Here is a 20,024-nt window from a genome sequence, read left to right as displayed (position 1 = left end):
TTCGCGTTTTCTGCGCAACGACGCGCAACGACGTGCGACGTTTCGCGAGGCGGGGGGCCGTCTGGAAACGGGTATGTTCCCCCCAGCTCTTTTCGACGGAGTCACTTTTGAGTGGATGAGTGCAGGCTTTCACAGACGGCGATGTAGAACTGTGCTTGTGCCTTCTCCCAATGTCTCCATCACTCCTGTAAAGGCTTTGGTCTACTCTGCCTTGCCAAGTCTTGTGCCTTAAACATGTCGCTGAGGCAGAACTTGTAGTACTTAAAGAAGATCCAGTCGGTAGGAAGGTGGGTTTTTTGACATTTGTTCCCTTTCCTGCTAAACTTGGGGTGAGGAGGAAATGATGAAGTCACAGCAGGAGACTACGGCAAATGCAAACACGTGTCAGGAGTAAAGGCCAGCCGGCCTCCCTTCTTTGTCCTCCCAGACAGCCCTCTAGGAATTCATCCTCTTCTTCCCCCACCCATGCAGAGGTAGCATGACCTTTCACCTTCGCTGGCGCTGCTGACCTCCACTTCGCCCCAGAGGGCCCCAGCCTGGCCTGGGCTTCCCTGGACTCAGCACCCGCCTCCTCATTAGGCACCGACAGGCTCTCAATGACACCATGGGGGGCCCTTTGTGGCTTTCCCTAATTATCCAGTAAAGACTCAAGTCAGAGCCCTTTGGGGCTTGCAAAGCAGCAGTCTGGAGCCAACTCAGGCTGGAGCAATAGGACAGGGTGGGCCTCCACATGGCATCCCTTCAGTGGCTGTCCAAAGAACTTCCAACCCAGGTGACAGGGTATAAGGCCATTCCCTAGTATAAGGCCATTCAGAAACGAGCCTCTAGAATAGAAAAAAATACGCTGGGCTCAAAGCCAGTCACAGATACCTACTAAAACAATGTGGGGGGGGGAGGGCTTTGAATCTGAGGGAGTTTGAAGGAGCTGTGAAAAGTTCTGAGGAAACAGACTGGATTGCTCTTTGTTCAGAATGGATTGGGATTCCGTCGCCTGAGTAGCCCCTTCCCTAATCTCTGCACAACTGCATCTTAACAAATGAAGATATTATTTTTGATAGACACCAGCAGACTCCTCCTCCCTGACTCTCAAAAGCAGAAAGTCCCTGCCTGGGCTGCACACCAAGGGTCGGGGGGGGGGGGAAGGAATCTGAAGCAACCCTTCAACCCCAACACCAGGCAATAGTTGTAAAGGGGCTTCCTGGTTTAGGGGTGGCAGAAACGGAGGGGAAAGGAGATGGGGCCTCCACTTGTCCATCTTCTGAACTGCAGGCCATTTTAAAGGGGAAAAAAAGAGTATGTGTGGTTCCATTTAAATGAAAAGTAACATTGTCTTGTTGCCTAACGCTATGACCCAGTGAAAAACAGGCAGGAACCAGCAGGGCAGGGTAGAGTTTGGACTAAAGATTTGGATTACAGCCCCACATGCTTTGGAGTGGTCTTTAAGTAACACCAGTCACCTATTTTCTATTGTGGAGAGGTCAGTGTGTCAGACTTGGATCTGGGAGACCCAGGTTTGGATCACAGCTCTGCCCTGGAAACTTGTTGCATCACCTTTGGCCTAACCTACCTCACAGGGCTGTTGTGAAGATAAATGAAGTAAATAGATTTTCTCAGCCACTGTTTCCCTATCTGTAAAAGAGAAGGAGGCAGTCTTTCCCAAGCAGCAAAGCACAATATAGATTGCTAGGCACTTTGCTGATCAAAAGCTGTCACATAAACCATGCCTCCAATTCTGTTCCTTGGGTCATCTCCTGGCTTCTGCCCCTGGCTAAATTGTCAGCCATGATATTGGATGGACAGTCTAAAGAAGGCCACATGGGATCATGCCCCCCCCCCCCCGCACAATGCTCCCTCCTCCAGATACAGTTCTTTGTTGTGGTTCGGCTGGAATTCTCACGCATTCTGGAACAAGCTCAGTGGGGATGGGGAAATGATTTATGGCTAGGTTGCCGAGGCAATACCTTCCAGATTAAACATTCTTCCCCAGGCTCAGTACTTTTCATGCGCACACAGTTGCGTTTGTTAGACCATTTTGTGTGCCCCTCCCACTGAGCTCCACCTCTAGGATCCCTCCCTCCCAGAAGGAAGCCATGTAGTTTCCCTTCCCTTCCAGGTGTGTTCTTGGACTATTGGAAACGAGACCTGTCTGCTCTTGGGCTGTATTGGGCACAGCTGATAACCTCCCTCCCCACTGGAAAGTGGGGTAGAATGTTTTGTTTTCTCATTGTACAGCGTAAAGGAATTGCTAATTGAGCCTGGATTTGTAGGGGTAGTGCTAGAATTTGGGGGATAGAAGAGATAAACATGCCCTCCCAACTAAAGACCGAACTGAGAAAAGCTGCTGCTCTGGGCATTGCCCAGAACTAAAGGCAAGATGGCACCCTGCTAGCTTTAATTTATTCCTTGAGCCTAAACTTACTGCGTAGAATGATTTCAATTAGGGTCTGCATTCTTAAGATGGGTTTGCTTTATTGTTCCAAACCACTTGGCAAATGGAACAGAATTCCAGACACACTTCTAAAGGTTCCCATGCGCCCCTCATGCTTTACACCCACTGCTTTGCAGGCAGGGGCCCATCACAGCAGCTGCACACCTCCCTCCAAACGGCTCGCAAAATCTCCTCATTCACAGACTGCTCTTTCCAGGTTTGTGGCTGTTCCCTGCAGGAGCCAGCAGCCTGTGATGCTCTGGCTGTACAGGAGCAGAAGGCGGGAACTGGGGCACCATCCACAACCACTGACAGCAGAAGCAGCTGCATGCAAAGGGCAGAGACGGTCTGTACAGGGCCAAACCGGTCCAACCCCACAACTGGAGCAATGCTGCTCGTGAGCTGTATGATGGTTCGACATGACTTGCTTTGCAGACTGGCCTGTAGATGTGTGGCTGCTGTATCCTCCTTGCTTGGCACAGCACTTTTCTATACTTGCCTCTGTCCTGTGGAGCTAGAGATTATTTTAAGGGGCTTGAAATTGCAGAGCATCTCTCCCCCCTCCCCTTTTCATTGATGCTCAGAGGGCATTCTCCTGCTGGCCAGAGAGGCAAAAAGAAGCTACTGGGGAATTTGTGCCTTGGGCTTTTGTAGCAGCTCCCCCCCCCCCAGTTCCGCTAGGCATTTAAGGAGAGACACAAGGTGGGACGGGACTCATTTATTAAATATTTGGCAGATGACAGAACATGGCTTCCAGTTTACAACTATTAGATTTGTTCCCAACATGTGCAGTCTCTCCCAGATATTTTAAACAAATTTTTATGGAACCATTCACACTCATACTCTGAGTTCACACACATACATTTATGTACACGCACGCACGCACATACGGAGTGGGGAAGCAGTTGTAAAATGGAAGTAGTACAAAGATCCATCCCCACATCCATTTCTATCCAGTACCAAGCCGGATTTTGGTGAAGTATAAAACAGACGCTGTCGATTTGCAGTGGTAGTGGTCATTTGAGATCCAGAATGGGCTTGCCACAAGGAGAAAACACACACACATGCACGCATGGCATGAGCTGGCTGAGCTGTTCATTTTCTGAACATGCTGACAAATTAGGCCTTTGCAGAACACAGCCACACAGTGCTGAAAGCATGAAGCTTTCCTGTGCTATCCTAGCAATTAAATTTCCATCTTTACTGGAGACAGGGTGGGGGGAGGAAAACCTGCTTCCTTTCCAGCGCCTTTCCTCGACCAAGAGCCTCTGCTACCCTTGGTGGTGACTGGTGCCCCAGTTCTGTTGCTGCATTTTTTTTTATGGCATCACATTTATGCATGTGATGATATGGCAACTAAGACAGGGCCTCTGGCAGCTGTAAACTGCAGGGATCTGAAATCCCTTGAACAAGGCGGGGAAAGGGCTGCCTTACCCTTAGGACTAGACTCCACTCTGATGCCCTAGTTCTGCTTGGCATACTGACTGCCCCCACATGCCACCAGCCAGAGCTGCCCAGCCATGTTACTCTACAACACAATCACATCCTCCTACCCTCTGCTGCAGCCTCCCAGCTACCACCCCAAACAGCCCAACCACCTTCCCAGCACTTGGGATTCTCAGTAACATGTAGATTGCCATTAAGACTTTTCCTGAAACATGGTTCATGAAACACACTTTGCAAAAGAGGCAGTTGGTTAAAGCTAAATCTCTCTGATGTACAGGCCTCTGGGAGTGGTGAACACTGGTACTGCCTTTAGTTTCGTGCGGCACACATCAGCCTCCTGCCCATAAGTGATACAGGCCCCTAAAAAGAGAGAGCCAGAAACATCCCTCAGCTAGTCCGAGCTTCCCTGCCAAGCTTCAGAGATCTGCTACAGCTGTTAAGACTTGTAAGCTACCACTGCATCCGGACATCCTTTCAGGTCACCTTTCCCGCACCTGTTCACACTTGGCAGAGCCCTTCACTTCAGTGCTTCACTTGCACTGAGTCACTGTGATTCAAAGGTCAGATGAGGAAAGATAGCCTTTAAGTCAGGGCCCTAAGTTGGCACAGGCACCCACTTGGAATTCACACCTGGCTATTCTGTGCCTTTGATAGGAAAATGCCGATCAGGCTGCTCAGCTGCTTCTCCCCACAGGACTACAGAAGATGCTGTCCTTTGCTGTGATGAATTGCAACAGGGGTCCAACCAAAGCAACATCCATCACTGCTCATTTCAGATGGTTTGGGTAGCTGGCCTGGCAGTCTGCTAGGTCCAGTTTACACAACTCACTGAAATTTTTACAATCTAAGTCTGCAATATAATTTCCTTACAATGCAATTCCACACAGCACACAACTAACTTGGGGGATTTACTGCCACAGGATGTAGTAACATCCTTTTAGCTTAGATGGCTTTAAAGGGAGATTCAATCAATTCATGGAAGAGGGAAACCTCAGCAGCAATTAGCGAGGAATACCAGTCGCATGGGAGGCAACATCAGGGGGACGTTTTGGCCTCCAGGCCTTGTCTGTGGGTCTTCAAGGCATCTGGTTGTCTGCTGTGGGAAACAGGATGCAGGGCACGTTTTCATGCACACAAGAAGAATCCACCTTTGGAGGAAAAGACGGCTGAGGGCTAAACCTGTGGAAGGGCCTTGCCATTAATCTCTTGAAGCTAAGGTTGGCTAGAGTGGTTAAACAGATGGGGGAGGGATTTGAGGGTCAAATCAGTCCGGCAACTTTCTTTTGTTTTCAACCCCGCGGCTAGAAAAGGCTACATCCTTAAGAAGCTCAGACCCATAGGAGAGTAGGCTACTGTTTTACACTGGCTTCCACCTCCAGAGCCACCCAAAAAGGCTCTCCTCTGCCTGGCATCTCTTCCTTGACCCCAGGAAGAGACGCCAAGCACCAGAATTTTTTTTATTTGAAGAGCGGGCATCTCTCTGTTAAACCCTAAAGCAGCAATGGAGCTACCAATCCCACCCCACCCAATACCCCAACCAGCTACTTTAGATTCTAAGAGAAGTGTGAAGGTGCAGAGGGTGGTCTAGTTATCCTGCCAAAAAGAGGGAAAGGGTGCTGTCCCTGATGTTAGTGTTGGGGAAGAGAGCAGGGAGCAGATCAGCAAAAACAGAAAGGCTCTTCGGGGAGGGCCCACCAGGCCCAAAAATTATAAGACAGCTTGGTCAGGTCAGTGCAGGGAACAGCAGATGCCCAGAGGGTGACTGTGGTAAGAGGGATCCTACTGCTCCAGCTACTACTCTGCCAGTGTTTGCTCCGGGGAAAAGCTCCGCACCTGGATGAAGCTCAACTGCAGTGGGAGGCTTTCAAGAGCTTGTGCAGGCTCGCTTGGTCCCATGATAGGCAAGCAGCATAAAACAGCAGACTTGAGCTTCTGCCTTGTCCTCAAGGAAGGGTAACAGAGGCACAGACTGACAACTCTAAGAGAGGATTCTCATTCTTTTTGTATTTTTTTGCCCAGCTGCTTAATTCTGCCTGGCTAAAGCCAAGCCCACTAGCGATCAAGAGCCATCAAAGTCTCAGCCAGCAATGGGGCTTCAAAGCAAGGCCTCTTTGACATAATGCAAGATCCACATCCCAGGACAGCAGAGACACGACAGGAGAACAGAAGAAATGCTGCCTCTTCTAAAGGAGAATCTGACCAAAGAGATGGCAGTGCGTGAAACACATTTTGAGAAGAGAATAGATGCTGTTAAACTGGAGAGGCAGGAGGCTAATCCTTGCATGGATACATGCTCTGAGTACACCTCCTCTAGCCGTGTTGGAGATTTCAACTTCTGGGCATTCCAGAAGGCATTAGCAACCTTGGCAGATATGCTGTGAAATGCCCTTCAGGCTTACCATAGCAGCACCTGTGAACAGCAGATGCCCATAGAACTACCCATAGTTCATTTTTTCCCTAAATATGGCATCTTTAGAAAGGGTGTGCACATAAGGCGCAGAGAGCCACAAGGGCACGTATTTTGGCCCTTGCCCTCTTTCCAGACTGCATGCACTTGTTGGGATCTTGCACTAGCTCATGCTAAAGACTGATGTTCTGCCTGAAGGCTGAAGTCCCTTGCACCTTGCTAAGTGCATCACAGTTCTAGCCTGTCCACAGAATGTCATGAGTAATGAAAGATGGATTTTTATGCCATTTCAGCAACATTACGGTGCTAGGATTACAACTCAGGCCATGCCTTCCTCAGTAAAGCAAAACACTTTCTCTCCCCTTTCTACTATACTGGGTCTCTGCAGAGAAACAAATTATCTGTTTTGCTCCTTTCATAATGAGTGATGGTGAAAGAATCTTATTCCCTATTGTCTGCCTCACTCAATTTGCCAAACACGATGCAGATACTCAGTTCCAAGTAAGGGCTGATTGTGGCAGCTTGGCAAATGATTTCTGTACATGTTCACAGGCACTCTCATTAACAGGCCTACCAGGTTAAAAAAAAAAATCCCGGGGATATAGGTGGCTTAGGACACAAAGCCCTGATAGCATCTCAAGCAACAGACTTCCGTTGGCCACTGACAAACGTGGTTGAATCAAATGCAGACACCATCCCTGAGAAGAGTGAAGTTCTCAGCGAGGTAAGTTTGGTGGAAGCCTTCAATCTTCCAAAAGGGCTGATGACATTGGAGCCAGCCAGCCACCAGCTCAGTGGCACACCTGCCTTCGGTCCCTGAGGGCTGCAGGCATGATGTGGCTGGGAGAAAAGGGAGCTATTCCCAAACGCCTCTAGGAGAGCAAGGGTAAGCCGCCAGTTGCCTCTAAATCTCTCACCCTCTCAGGCAGGCTTAGAGCCTGGCAGGGAGCCAGGCCACTAGCCCCTTTGGCTCCAGTAATATAAAGCATCTGCTCAACTGCTTTGTAGGCTAAAATATACGGTGTTGCGGGCGAAGTGATCCAGGAGTATGACACTGAGGGGTCACTCTGCACAGACCCCAGGCTGCAAGACCTCACCCATCTACCTTGTCATGGTTCGAACGAGAACGGACCCCGAAGCCTTCAGCTCAAGCAACTGGGTTTGCTGCACCCGCCTGCGTAAGTGGCGGAGGGCTTAGCGAGAAAGAGGAAAAACAGCTGCAGCAAAGCCTTCTCCCAGGATAGCGATGAGCTAGCGGAGATTCAAGAGGCAGCACCTTTTTAGCCACAACAAGCCATTAACTAGCTGCTCAGACCACTCCATGGAGAGCTGGGTCCTCTTGTTCTGATGGCACTCCAAGATGCTCATGTTCAGAACTCGAGAAGTGGCCACTGGCAGGCCGAGGGGAGGTACTCCCATTCAGCCCAGACCTCTTGGCTCCCGCAGAAGGGGTGGCGGAAGCAATCTCGCCCATTCTTACACTTGCCCTGGGATACCCAGAGTAACAACTGAGGCAACCTGCGCCTGCTTCAAGTTGCTGCAACCCACCCCCCTCTTCGAAGCTCCCTGAACTTCTGCTCTAACACATGTGCTGCCTGCAGCACTCTTTGCCTGCTCCTGGTGTAGGAAGGAGTGAAATTGAGGCTTCTAAATGGTAAGAACTACAAAATCACGACTGGTTTTAGAAAAATAAAGGCACAAGCAGGATAGAATTGGCCTCAATGATGAATATTTTCAGCAGAAAACGCCATGCTTAAATGGCAAACAAAGCAGGAATTAACCTCATGTATATCTCCATATTTTCACTAGCAGTGTGCAGGACTGAACTAAAAGCTGCTCTTTACCCAGATTCCCTTTCCTATTTCCCAAATGAGGAATCAGCATGATGTGGGGGACCCCCAAGGTGGTGACATTTGGGGCATGGACATGGATCTTGCAAACATACCAACACATTGCAATGTTCGGCAATCGTGGCTAGCTTGCCAAAAAAGACATCACATGGTTGTGATGGCATTAGCATATGTGGCTTTGGAAAAGAATTAAGACTAGTCCAAGGAGGGGAGGGCTCGTCCCTGTCCACTAAGGGCTGTTAGCCACAAGAGCTAGGGGACGGAACCTCGAGAGGCGGGAGTCCAAAACCCTGGGAGGAAACAAAGAGAAGTCTCACGAACCTCATGAAGCCACCAGGCTTCGTTGCGGCTGCTGTGCTAGAGGGGCCTCCAGTGTAGGAATGTTGTGCCACCATGAAAAGCTCATCACCTTGTTTATGAATGCAGATTTTGCTGAGCTCACAAGCCCCAAAGCTGTGCTAGCAAGTTGGTTTGGGAGGGTGCATTTTTCATCAGCCACATCTTATTGTCCTGGCCTGGGCAGGGAAAGGGGCCACTTGCAGAGGAGAGATGCAGAACCTCCTAGCTTTGAGTCTCCGGTGAGCTGAAAATCTTTGTCTAGAGCCACAGTACTTTCAGCCAAAAGCTCATGCTTGGAATAGACTCCCCCCCCCCCCGCCCACCATATTACCAGTCCAGCTTACCACACCCAACGGAGGGCAAGTAGAACCAGGAAGACATCCTTGCTGCTCCTGCGCAGGCTGCAGGCTAACCTCCCGAAACGAGGTTATCATCACTTTTCCATTCGCCTGACAATCCATTCACAATATTTAGGTTGGACTAAATCTCCTGCCAACACGGCTGTTTACTTTCGCTCTCTCTCTCTCTCACACACACACCCAGAGGGGGGACATGGAACTAGCAAGCCCCCTCCCTCTCCTGACCAGCTGGTTTAGCCAGGCAGGCAAGAAGGCAGAACTTGGCTCAGGGGTTTATTGTTTACCTCCATTCAGTGCCCTCTATAAATTAATGTCATTGGCTCCTCTACTAAGAATACTTTCCAGAACTCCACTGAGAAAAAGGGAACCCACTCGTGACTGGAATGGATTGTACAGCTCTCCCAGCACACTGCAGCAAGGAGACAACTGTTTCTAGGGCCAGGAACAATAGGCTGGTGCAGTCTCTTTAAAAAAAAACAACAGCTTATGAGTCAACGCACTAGCCAAGAGGCTGCCAGGGGGTGTCCCTCCTGCTCCGTGACTAAAGAAGAATTCTCCCAAGTGCCAAGCCCTTCTCTCCCTACGCTATCAGACTTGTTCCCCATACCATTACTCACCAAGGAACAACACCCACCAGGAACTGCCCTGTGCAATCTTTGCTGAAATAGCCATGGTTTTTGAACTACTCCTGTCTATTTCAATGAAGCCTGAGCAAGAGAACATCGTAAAAGATTGCCTCTTTGGAGCCAGGATCGGCCAGCCTCCTGATCTGCTACCTGACACACCCTGCCTTGCCTTATCAGAGGTCTGCTTTTGCCTCTCATGCCCTAACTCCTTCCCTGCACTGTGCAACGTTGCACCTGCAAAGCCCCAAGGTAGCCCAGCGTTCAGCAAGACAGAGAGACAGAGTGGTCCTGCTCAGCATTCAGTGGCCGCTGCGCAGAAGGAAACTCAGCTGGCCTCAAGTTTGCTTTTCAACATGACACAAGGGATTAAAGGTTGTAAGAGGATGTGCCTGTGATGTGATGTAGTGGTGATGAAGCTGCTTGGTTAGGAAATGGAGACTCTTTTGCAGGAGGGTGGGCTTGGATTTTTCAGGAGGTGCTCTGAACATTTCGTCTCCTTGAGACTGAAAGGAGGTTCTGTCCAATTAGCACTGGAATACCTATGGAAACAGGACATGCAAACCTAAGGAAATGCCCCCCTGCCCTCCCCCCCAGGAAAGCCACTCAGTCTGTCAGAAGGAGGCTGCTTCCTTGCTGGTTGTGATCTTCACGGTGTCACAATGGTGGATGTGTCGACTGGAACATGCCTCAGCTGAAGGATGCGGAGACGGCTTCAGAACAGGAGCTCACACCTCTTTTCCTGTACACCAAGGAAGGCGTTAGTTAAGTCACGTGTTTTGCTTCAAGGAAGCCTACATAATCTAAAGTAGTTTGAAAAATGATTACTTAGGGTCAAACTAGTCGCAATATTTGGCATGAGTCTGGTTGAGGTCCCTGACCCCACTCTTACTGGTTCACAGCTAAACATTACTGACTTGAAACAACATTTGCAAGCACACTGGGGTCCAGTTTGGATCAGGACCTACAGTGCCAGGGCAGAAAAGACTTCAGTCTCCCCCCTACTGCTTCTTGAGCCAAAACAGCCCCTGGGTGGGGTGTATGCATAAGCTATTTGTCCTGTCGTGGGGCTGCGCATCTAGCATGGCCTGTGGTCTGAGTATCTTGCAGAGAATCTTGGGAAATGCAAGATTTTGTTTTGTTTTTTTAAACAGTGCTGAGAATCCTTTCAAAACTTGCCCATTCAGGGGAATGCAGTTCCAGAGTTTTCTTGGTTGATGTTCTGTGACAGTTAAGCAGGCTGCTTCAAGCTAGCTTCAATTTCTAGTGCAGACATGCTTTGAGTGCACCCCCCCCTCAAATTACAAGTACTAGGATTCTCTTTTAGAGCACAGTCACAGCAGGTGACTCTTAAAGGGCTCCAAAGCTTCCAGGCAAGATTAAAATCCCTTTTGTGTCTTTTCTATCATTACTGGCCACAGAAGCAAAACACACATTAAGCCAAACAAAGCATTTGAAAAAAACTGGCTATAATTCTGCTGAATGCCTGCGATCTCATCACGTTGAGAACATAAGCCTCTCATCTCCAAGAGTCTTCCAGTCATGCCAGATACATGATCTGTGCACACTCCCCCCCACAAATCCTATCACCCATACTGCCCTAAAATAGGCACCTGATCACCCTAACGTCAAGCTAAATTCAAAATTTGTCAGAACATCCTAGTGGAAACAGAGTGGAAATTTGTGGGTGAGTGTTCAGGTAAGAAATGATCCCCCCACCCCATCTAGAGGAGCCGAAGAGCCAAAGGAAAAAAACTGTGCACAGTGTAGGTGCATTGGAGTTTACATGCCAGTGCTAGAAGCCTCCCAACCAACTAGGGGTGTTTCATCCTAAAAGAAGGCATAAACCTGGAAGAATGGGAAGAGTCAGTGGGGTGTGATCGAGCCTGGATTGAAACTTTACAGGAAGAACAGGGAAGTCTGGATTGGGGTTGCTCTCTACCTGAAAGAGTAGATAGAACGCATAGGAGGAACAGACAAATATAAGAACACAAGAGCCCTGCTGGATCAGACCAGTGTCCCACCTAGTCCAGCATCTTGTCTCACAAAGCGGTCATCCAGTTCCTACGGAGGGGCCCACAACAAGGCACAGAGGCTGAGGCCTTCCTCCAATGTTGCCTCCTGGCACTGCCATTCAGACACTGCACTGCCTCTGAATGAGGAAGTTCCCTTTAGTCACCGTAATAACTAGTAGTCATGGATAGACCTATCGTCCATGAATCTGTCTAATCTCTTTTAAAGCTGTTTATTGCCGTAGCTATCATTACATCTTTTGGAAGCGAATTCTACACTTCATTGCATGTGTGAACTATTTCCTTTTGTCCATCTTGAATCTATTGCCCATCAACTTCATTGGGTGCCCCTGAAAATTTTGGGAAAGGGAGAAAAAGGAGAGGGAGCCAGTTTGATGTAGTGGTTAACAGCAGTGGGACTCTAATCTGGAGAACTGGGTTTGAACTCCTCCACTTGAAGCCAGCTGGGTGACCATGGGTCAGTCACAGCTCTCTCAGAGCTCTCTCAGCCTCACCCACCTCACAGGGTGATCGTTATGGGGATAATTGTAAACCGCTCTGAGTGGGTGTGAAGTTGTCCTGAAGGGCTGTATATAAATTGAACGTTATTATTATTATTACTCTCTCTACCCCATGCATAATTTTATCATAATTTATTCTATCATGTCCCCCACCCCCAAGTCATCTCTTTTCTAAACTGAAAAGTCCCAGGCTCTTCAGCCTTTCCTCATAGGAAAGGTGTTCCAACCCCTTAATCATCTCAGTTGCCCTCTTCTGTAATTTTTGGGGCTCTGCAATATCCTTTTTGAGATACAGCAACCAGAACTGTACACAGTATTCCAAATGAGGTTGCACCGTCGGTCTATACAGGGGCACTGGGCTGTTCTACCATGGATACAAATAACAGGCCTGAGAAATAACTTGGTGCTTGGGGTTTACTATCATGGAAGAAATCAGAGCGGCTGTGAAAGGAGACGATGTGGGACAGTAAAAAGAGTGTCCTTACTAGGATCTGGGAGACCCTGGTTTGAATGTCCACTCTGCCATGTAAGCTCATTGTGTGACTTTGGGCCCAGCCACCCACACTTGTAGTGTAACCTACTTCACAGGGCTATTGTTGTGAAGATAAAATTAGGAAAAATATGGTGCAAGCCTCTTCAGGTCCCCACTGGGAATAAAAGCAGGGTATAAATACCTAAAAGAATAAATAATAAATAGTAGGTGACTTCAATTACCCCCACACTCATTAGAAAAATATCTCCTTAAATTATAATAAAAAGGCAATTTCTAGAAATGTCATGTATCTGTGTCTTAAAAGAGCTGGTCATGAAACTGACTTGAGGGAATGTGTCCCTGGATTTGATCCTGAGCAATACCTGGGATCTCGTGTATGAGATAAAAGTGACTGAACCACTAGGGAACAGTGACTCACAGGGCTGTAGAATTAAACATACATGTGAGCAATAAATCGCGAGCTCCAACATAGCTTTGGTTTAATCACAGAACAGGCAACTTCTCAGATGACGAGGGGATTACTTAAAATGAAATGAGAAGGAAGAGTCAGGACTCAGGAGGGTCAATTTTCCCCCCGATGCTGAGTGATTTATTTAAAACCAGAATAACAGAAGTTCAGCGAGAATATGTATACCACTGACTATGGAAGAATGAAAATAAGCCGAAATAAGCTGGAGTCAAGGAAGCCATAAAAGGTAAGAAGGCCTCCTTTAGAGAGTGAGCCCAAACGGGGGAAATGTGAGGGGGGGGGCACAAAACCCGACACAATAAACGTAAGACAAAGGCAAGGCAAGGGAAAAAATGGAATCTGAGGACTGTGTTGCTAGAAGTATTGGGATGAACAGGAAGGACATCTTTAAAGACATCAGAAGGAGAAAGTCAAAAAGGGAAGCTGTTAGTCCATAAGGTGACAAAGGTGAGATAAGGTTTCTGAGAGAGGATGGGAGATCATGGATAAGCGGAATGAATTATTTGCATTTGGCTTCATTGTGGAAGATGTCTGGCAGATACCTAATCCCTGGGGAGATGTGTGAAAAAACCAAGTCAAATAGTTTTCTGAAATATTACTAAGTCTAGGCTTAATTAGAAAAATAAAAGTTTACAAATCACACAGAAGTTTTTAAAGAATTCAGAAATGAAATTGCTGATCTTGTAACAAAAAGAGGTTATTTGTTATCATCACCAGCCTCTGTGCCAGAAGACTGGGATATGGCCAGTGTCACACCAGTTTTTAAAAAAATGTAAAGGTGACCCAGTATACAAAATATAGCTTGCTCCACATATTGTTGGTTATGGTGCTATTGGTGCACGATTGCCATAAACTGGATAGGAACTGGCTTGTCCAGAAAGGATAATCCAGTTGTGAATGACTGATATTATATTTGGTGCAAAGAAAATGGAGAGAAACCTTTCTTTTGACTGACAGATTTCAGACAGACAAAAGGAAATACTATTTGAAATAACAGAAAGCTGGTTTGTGGAAGTCACTGCTACCATTCTGATGATGGCCAGTGACTAAGATGGATTTAAAAGGGAACTGGGTAGGTTTATGAGGGGTAGTTCTATAGCTGGCTATCTCTCCTACTACAGCCCATTGGGACCTCTGTGTTTAGGGGCAGGTGGATGCTGTCAGGTGCTTACAAAGAGCCAAGAGATGAGGGCTGTTATCTGCCAGCCTTCCTTGTAAGCTTCTGTGTGGCAGCTGACTGGCCACTGTTGGAAACAGAAAACTGGGCTAGATGAACCATTGTCTGGTGCATCATGGCTGCTCTTACATTTGACCATTAAGATATACCCATAACATATCAGCTGCACTAGCAGCACAAGGAAGCTCTCTTTGAACTTAATAAAAGTTGCATGGACATTCTGTCCACCTGTCTATGGGGTCAGAATGGGAGGCAGTCCTACGTACTGCCTTTGGCACAGTTGGAAGTATATCATCTAATGCCTCTTCTGGAGGCCCATACACTTACTTGAATCTGTGGGCAGGCTTGGTCCTTCTGGTTAACCTGCAAAGCAATGGAGAGACAAAGGAGAGGCTAAGAAAACAAGCAATGAGACATTCTGGGTAGCAGAAACACCCCTATAGCCGCTCATCCCCAACTTCTATTTATTTTGAGTGTGTAACACTTCACCTCCCAAGCATGTACTCAAGGGGGCTAAAAAATCCAAACAAACCATTTGAAAACACTTAGAAAGTCCAACTGAAAAGTCAACATTTTTATGTGTGTGTGTGTGTACACACATGCATGCCATCAAGAGGCTAGATGGTCATCTGATGGCTATGCAGATTCTCTGACTTAATATAAATGTACACCGATCAAGAGAGGGAGTGCATGAAGGGATAAAGCCGGTGCTTGGCCCTCGTGGCCCTTTCTTATATGTCCAGGGTAAGGCCGATCACCTTTGGTGTCAGGGAGGAATTTTCCTCCAGGCCAGATTGGTCAGGGATCCTGGTGTCTTTTTGCCGAGTGGAGGAGGATAGCAGTGTGCAGGGGGCTGGACTAGATGCCGCTTGGGACCCTTTCAGTTCTCTTTTTCTGTGTTCCTAGTGCCCTCACCAAGGGAGGGGGACTTCTCAGTGGCTGTACTTACCGTATGAAACCCCCACTCCATCCGTGGAGGTGAGGAAAACAAATTGCACAGAGTTTCCACTGAGGCTATAAGTACGTCCTCTTTTGGCTAGCTTTCAGATTAGCAATCCTAGTGGTGAGGTGTTTTTATGGCTGGCATTTGGAATCGGTTGTATTAAGTACAGATTTTTATTGGGCTGTTTTACCGTGAGTAAATTTGATTATGTATACACACAGAGACAGGTAGCTGGACTTTGTTTGCAAGTCTGATTCATTGATTTCACTGATTTATTCTCTTGTTATTTCTTTATTAATGCTGTTAGGTTAGCCTTGAAGACAGAAAAGGTGGGATTACAAACATTTTCATATAAATAAAATGTTACAGGCAGCCACTTGAATTATCAAGTTGATACCCAATGACGTTACTTCAAGGAGGAAAGGTTCCCCAAGAGAGGCAACATAAACATTCTTTATATAAATAAATGAGGAAGAAGTTCTTTGCATTCTGGAGATTCTAATAAGGATAGGATTAAGAGCAAATCAAAGTTTGCCAGAGTTCGTCTAGAATGATGAGCTCTGCACAGTCCATGCCGGTTCTGTGAAGTCGTTGCGGGGAGGAGGAGCAGTGCAGGAAGGAGACAGAGCACAGACGCACACCGGAAGAGAAAATCACTACCTGGACTAGGACTATGGCAAACCCACCCAGGCCAGTCCTCAGGCATGCTTCCTGTGGAGTTCATGTTTTTTTAACAGGACAGTTCTATATGCATCTGTATTTCATACTTGTGTTTATGATCTCTGTGTTCACTTTGGCTCCAGAACTATGTCTGCATGCCTTTTGCAAATTTGTCCCTCTTTGAGACCATTCTAAAATTGGACAAAAAAAAAATGCCAACCCACTTGTCTGACCATTAGAACTGGGTGCCAAAATAGGAATGCTCTGTGCAACAAAACAAGTAACATATTTGAGGGGTACAAGAACAAGGGCATGGACATGACAGGAATTGAACCATGGATCTTCAGTGTGCAAAGCAGAGGCTCTTCTGAGTCACAGACTCTCTCTAATTTTCTTTGCCTCACCGGTGGTGGCACAACTTCCATTGCCTTCTCCTGCCTCTAGCAGTCCCTTAATGCTCTGGGTTAAGGGGGTCTTGTGGACAAAATGCCGCAAGGCACAGGGGCCGCAGTAAGAGAATCAGGCATCTTTCTCTTGTGTCTGGATGGAAAGCTTGCTCCACGGCACTTCCTCCACCAGTAGAAAGAAGGAGATGCGGGGGGCGGGGGAGTGTCAGCTTTGCACAGTGTCCCTTCCTCCCGGCAGTCCCATAGCATTTTGACCATGAGGTTCTCCTGACCCAGAGCAGTTGCTTCTTGGGAGTCTTTAAAGGAATTGCTCTGGGAAGGCGAGGAAAGATCAACCTTCAGCGCTTGCAGTTGGTGGAGTACACGCTTTTGTTTTTAGATTAGGCATGCACATGTCACAACAGGCACCAACGTGGAAGAGGCATTCTCTGCTTTGTGAGGGGGAGAAGGAGAATGCCCCTTGTGAAGTGGCACTAGTGGCTCGTGGTTTTTGTAAACACTGTTTCCAAAAAAAACCCGTCTTTTAAAAATCTGCTTCCTGATGAAACAGAGCCCTTTTTGCAAACTAGTCAAAAGGATTTAAAATAAATTAAATATCCTAATTCATCCATTAGACTTGGCAGCTGTACAAAGGTCCCTTCTGCACTCAGCAACCCTGCTAAGTGCTTGACGGAGCAAAACATCCAGTTTGAATTTACCTCGGTCCTTCCCGTTCTGCATTTTGTCATCTTCCTCTTCCCCTCCTTCCTCACCTTCAAAACAAAAGCATATACCAGTAAAAGTGAGCAGGTTAGCAGCGGGTGAATGAGCAGGGCTGCACTGGCAGAAGAGCATCAGAAACCTTGCTGCCTTTTATGGGGGCCACAATTCCTTCTGCAGGACAGCAAGGATGCAAAGGTCTATTTACAACTCCCTCCAGTCCCTCCTGAGCCTTCGGGACAGTTAACTTCAAAATCAATGAAACCAAAATTGTAAAAGGTTGAATATCTATATAAAAGAGGCAAAACCTCACAATAAAACATTTTTCAGGCACCTCCAGCTCTCTCCCTCTCCTATATTCCTGGCTTTTAAAGCCCACCAGGGGGTGGGAAGAAAGGGATCCCCCCTAAGGTTGCCCAGGAAGCTATGGCTGGACGTGAGCAGAGGGTTAGAGGCTGGATGGAGAAAGACAGAAGAGGTGAAAGACAGAAGATGAAAAGAAAGAGGAAAAGCCACAGGAGGAAATAAAAAAGAGAGAGTGGAAGATGTCCTCATACCGTGTAGCTGAGCATGGCTGGACACATGGGACAGGGTCAGTTGTGGAACCAGACCAAGAAATTTACATCTCTTGCCCACAAGGAGAACATGCCAGTTTCCCCCAGAATACATTCGTTTCCCACCTTGCACTTCTCCACAGACATGGGAAAGAAAGGAAACTGCCATTTCAATATGGGACCTGCATCCACAACTGCTGCAGGAAGGTGACAGTCAACCAGTTTATCAGAGGAGGAAGAGGAGAGTCACCAGGATGAATCCTCGTTCCCTTGCCTGTATCCAAGATGGCCTTTTTTGACTTCTTGCACAATTTCTATTTATAATATTTTTATCCTGTCCTTCCTTCAGCGAGTTCAGGGAAGCGTGCAGGATTTCCTCCATTTTATCCACACAACAACCCTGTGAGGTGTGTTTGGCTGAGACTGGGCCCAGGTCATGGCAAGCAGGGAACAGAACCTGGCTCTTCCCAGTCCTAGACTCTGATCACTATACCCTCATTGGTTCTCTATCCATCCGCCAAAAATAATATAGGTCAGACAGGATACTCTGGGTCAGACAGCTGTAGTAATGGCATCGACCAAATCCCAAACAGGCAAGGAAGCCAGGACTACCAGGACGGGGGTGCGAATGGCAGAGCTCTCTGATTTCATAGCTACTGCTGACATAATTGCAGAGCTCAGCGCTGCTGTACAGCTCTACCTCCAGCTGCTTCTCTTGATTTGCAGAAATGAGAGGATTTCAAGACACTTTCCAGGATCCTTTGCCTGCAAAGTCTGCGTATCATCAAAGCAGGAGCCTGCAGTTTGTTTTACCTGTCATCTCCCCACACAACTCAATGCAACACACTTTGGAGGCTGCCGACAGAACAAGCCCTACATTGTTAGCAATTGCCTGAGACTTTGCATGTTTCTAGAAGAACAAGGCAAGCTTCACTGAGACCCCACCCTAAAGGAAAGCCAGAGCCTTAAGCTCCCATCATACCAGAGAGGAGGCCTGCAGCTACAGAGGCACTGAACACATCAGAGGGCTCTTCTGCCCTGACACTTTAAAGCCCAGGCAAGCAAATACTACCTTGCCAAAAGGCACAATCTGCAGAGGCGTCCTTATAGGCCTGGTAAGTGAGAGGGGAAGGTAGCGGATTTGTAGCCTGCAGCTTTGTTTTGTTTTTTAGCTACATCCCTGAGGACCCAAGAAGGCTTGGGCTGTCTTCTAGGAACAAAATCAGAACGGGGAGTGTCCAAACCCAGTCTCCTGCTAGAAGGCTATGGACTGAAAGCGTCCTTCAGAGAGCACCTAGCCCACCGTCCTAACTCTAAAGGTGCTGAATTCTTCTGACCGAACCCTTCCAGTCACTCAGGGATGCTTCCTGTGAGGAGGATTCCACAGCCCCCTCTTACCAGAGACAGTTCTTCCAAGATGCCGGCCAAAACTCTTTGCAGTTGGCAGATTGTGCCGTGCATTTCGTGACACTTCCATAGCAGGCAAGGAGAACAAGTGAGCCCCCTTCCACCCACCTTTCGGTATTTAAAGCCTGTTATCAAGTCCCTTCTCAGTCTTCCTTTCTCCAAGCCAAACAAATCCAGCTCTTCTTCCCACACTTATCTGAGGAACCTTCCCAGAAGCATTTTGTTCCTACATATGGAACATTGCAGAGAGGACTTGATTTCTGAGTAAGAGCCAGATGATGTTCCCACAAGCACAGATCCAGAACAGGGGGAGCATCTCCTAGACGTTACTGCCCCGACAAAACATTCTCCCTCCTCACTGATTTTGAAACCTTTTGCAAAAGAATGAAAACATTCCCAGGGGACGGGTTCTGGGGGGAGGAAGAGGTAATGCATTCCTATTGCATGGTAACTGAACCGATACCCGCTCACCCTGTTCTGGTTGGGACAAACAATGCATCTGGCTGCAGATGTGTATGCACGGCACACTGAAAGTAATGCAGGATGTGTGTGGGTGCAGGTGGTGGAACATGTGCTTGTGGGAATTCCCAGGTCAACCTTTGGAGGTCTTTTCAATGAAAATTGCAAGAGTATTGACCTGGGGCTTCCTTCATGCAAAGCAGGAACTCCACCACTGAGTTATGATCTTTTTGTCCCCATCAATAGCACGGCCTTTGGGTAAATTACTTCCATGAAAACTCAACCACAGAGAATACTCTCTACGTCTCTGGGGATCTGCTGGTTCCCTCGTTCAGACTCCAGTGCAATTTTTTACTCTGTACCTGAATGAAGCTCCTTCACCAATGATGACATTGTGTTGGTAATTGAATCTGCTGCTACTAGCAAATCGTTACGAAGGTTTCGCCGGGTTCCTGGGAAAGAAAAAGGGCGGGGGGGGGGAGGTTAAGGAATCTGAAAGCTGAACCTTTTCAAGGACATCTCAAACAAGCAGTCATTACATCAGACATCCCACTATGATGCTGAGTCTGACAGCTGACTTGGGAATAGCCCATGACTTGTAGACAGCTGCCCCCTTTGTCAGCACGGCCAGCAAATACTTCAAGGAAGAGATGCCTGTACGGCAACCAGGTAGCCAAAGAGGTACACAATCTCCATTCTGCTATGTGTAATCAGACACCTGCTGTTCTGCTCTGGGGATAATAAACTCATTCATCTACCTTTTGTGATGCT

The 20,024-nt window shown here is 47.6% G+C and overlaps 1 protein-coding gene across 1 annotated transcript in view; it reads right to left on the bottom strand.

Moving 5' to 3' along the window:
• Positions 1–7,622: 7,622 nt before the first annotated feature.
• DTNB (dystrobrevin beta) overlaps positions 7,623–20,024 on the bottom strand; it is a 150,820-nt gene continuing 138,418 nt past the window's right edge. Inside the window, exons 20-23 of the mRNA XM_054989090.1 lie at positions 19,616–19,705; positions 16,833–16,886; positions 14,452–14,487; positions 7,623–10,194 (exon numbers count right to left, since the gene is read on the bottom strand). Coding sequence (XP_054845065.1) covers positions 14,483–14,487; positions 16,833–16,886; positions 19,616–19,705 — 149 coding nt within the window. The 3' untranslated portion in view covers positions 7,623–10,194; positions 14,452–14,482. The remainder of the gene's footprint in view (positions 10,195–14,451; positions 14,488–16,832; positions 16,887–19,615; positions 19,706–20,024) is intronic.

Source organism: Eublepharis macularius, chromosome 1 (assembly GCF_028583425.1).
Source record: "Eublepharis macularius isolate TG4126 chromosome 1, MPM_Emac_v1.0, whole genome shotgun sequence".
NCBI lineage: Eukaryota > Metazoa > Chordata > Lepidosauria > Squamata > Eublepharidae > Eublepharis > Eublepharis macularius.
Note: the sequence above shows the minus strand (reverse complement) of the source record. Positions and strands in the feature narration are given on the sequence as shown.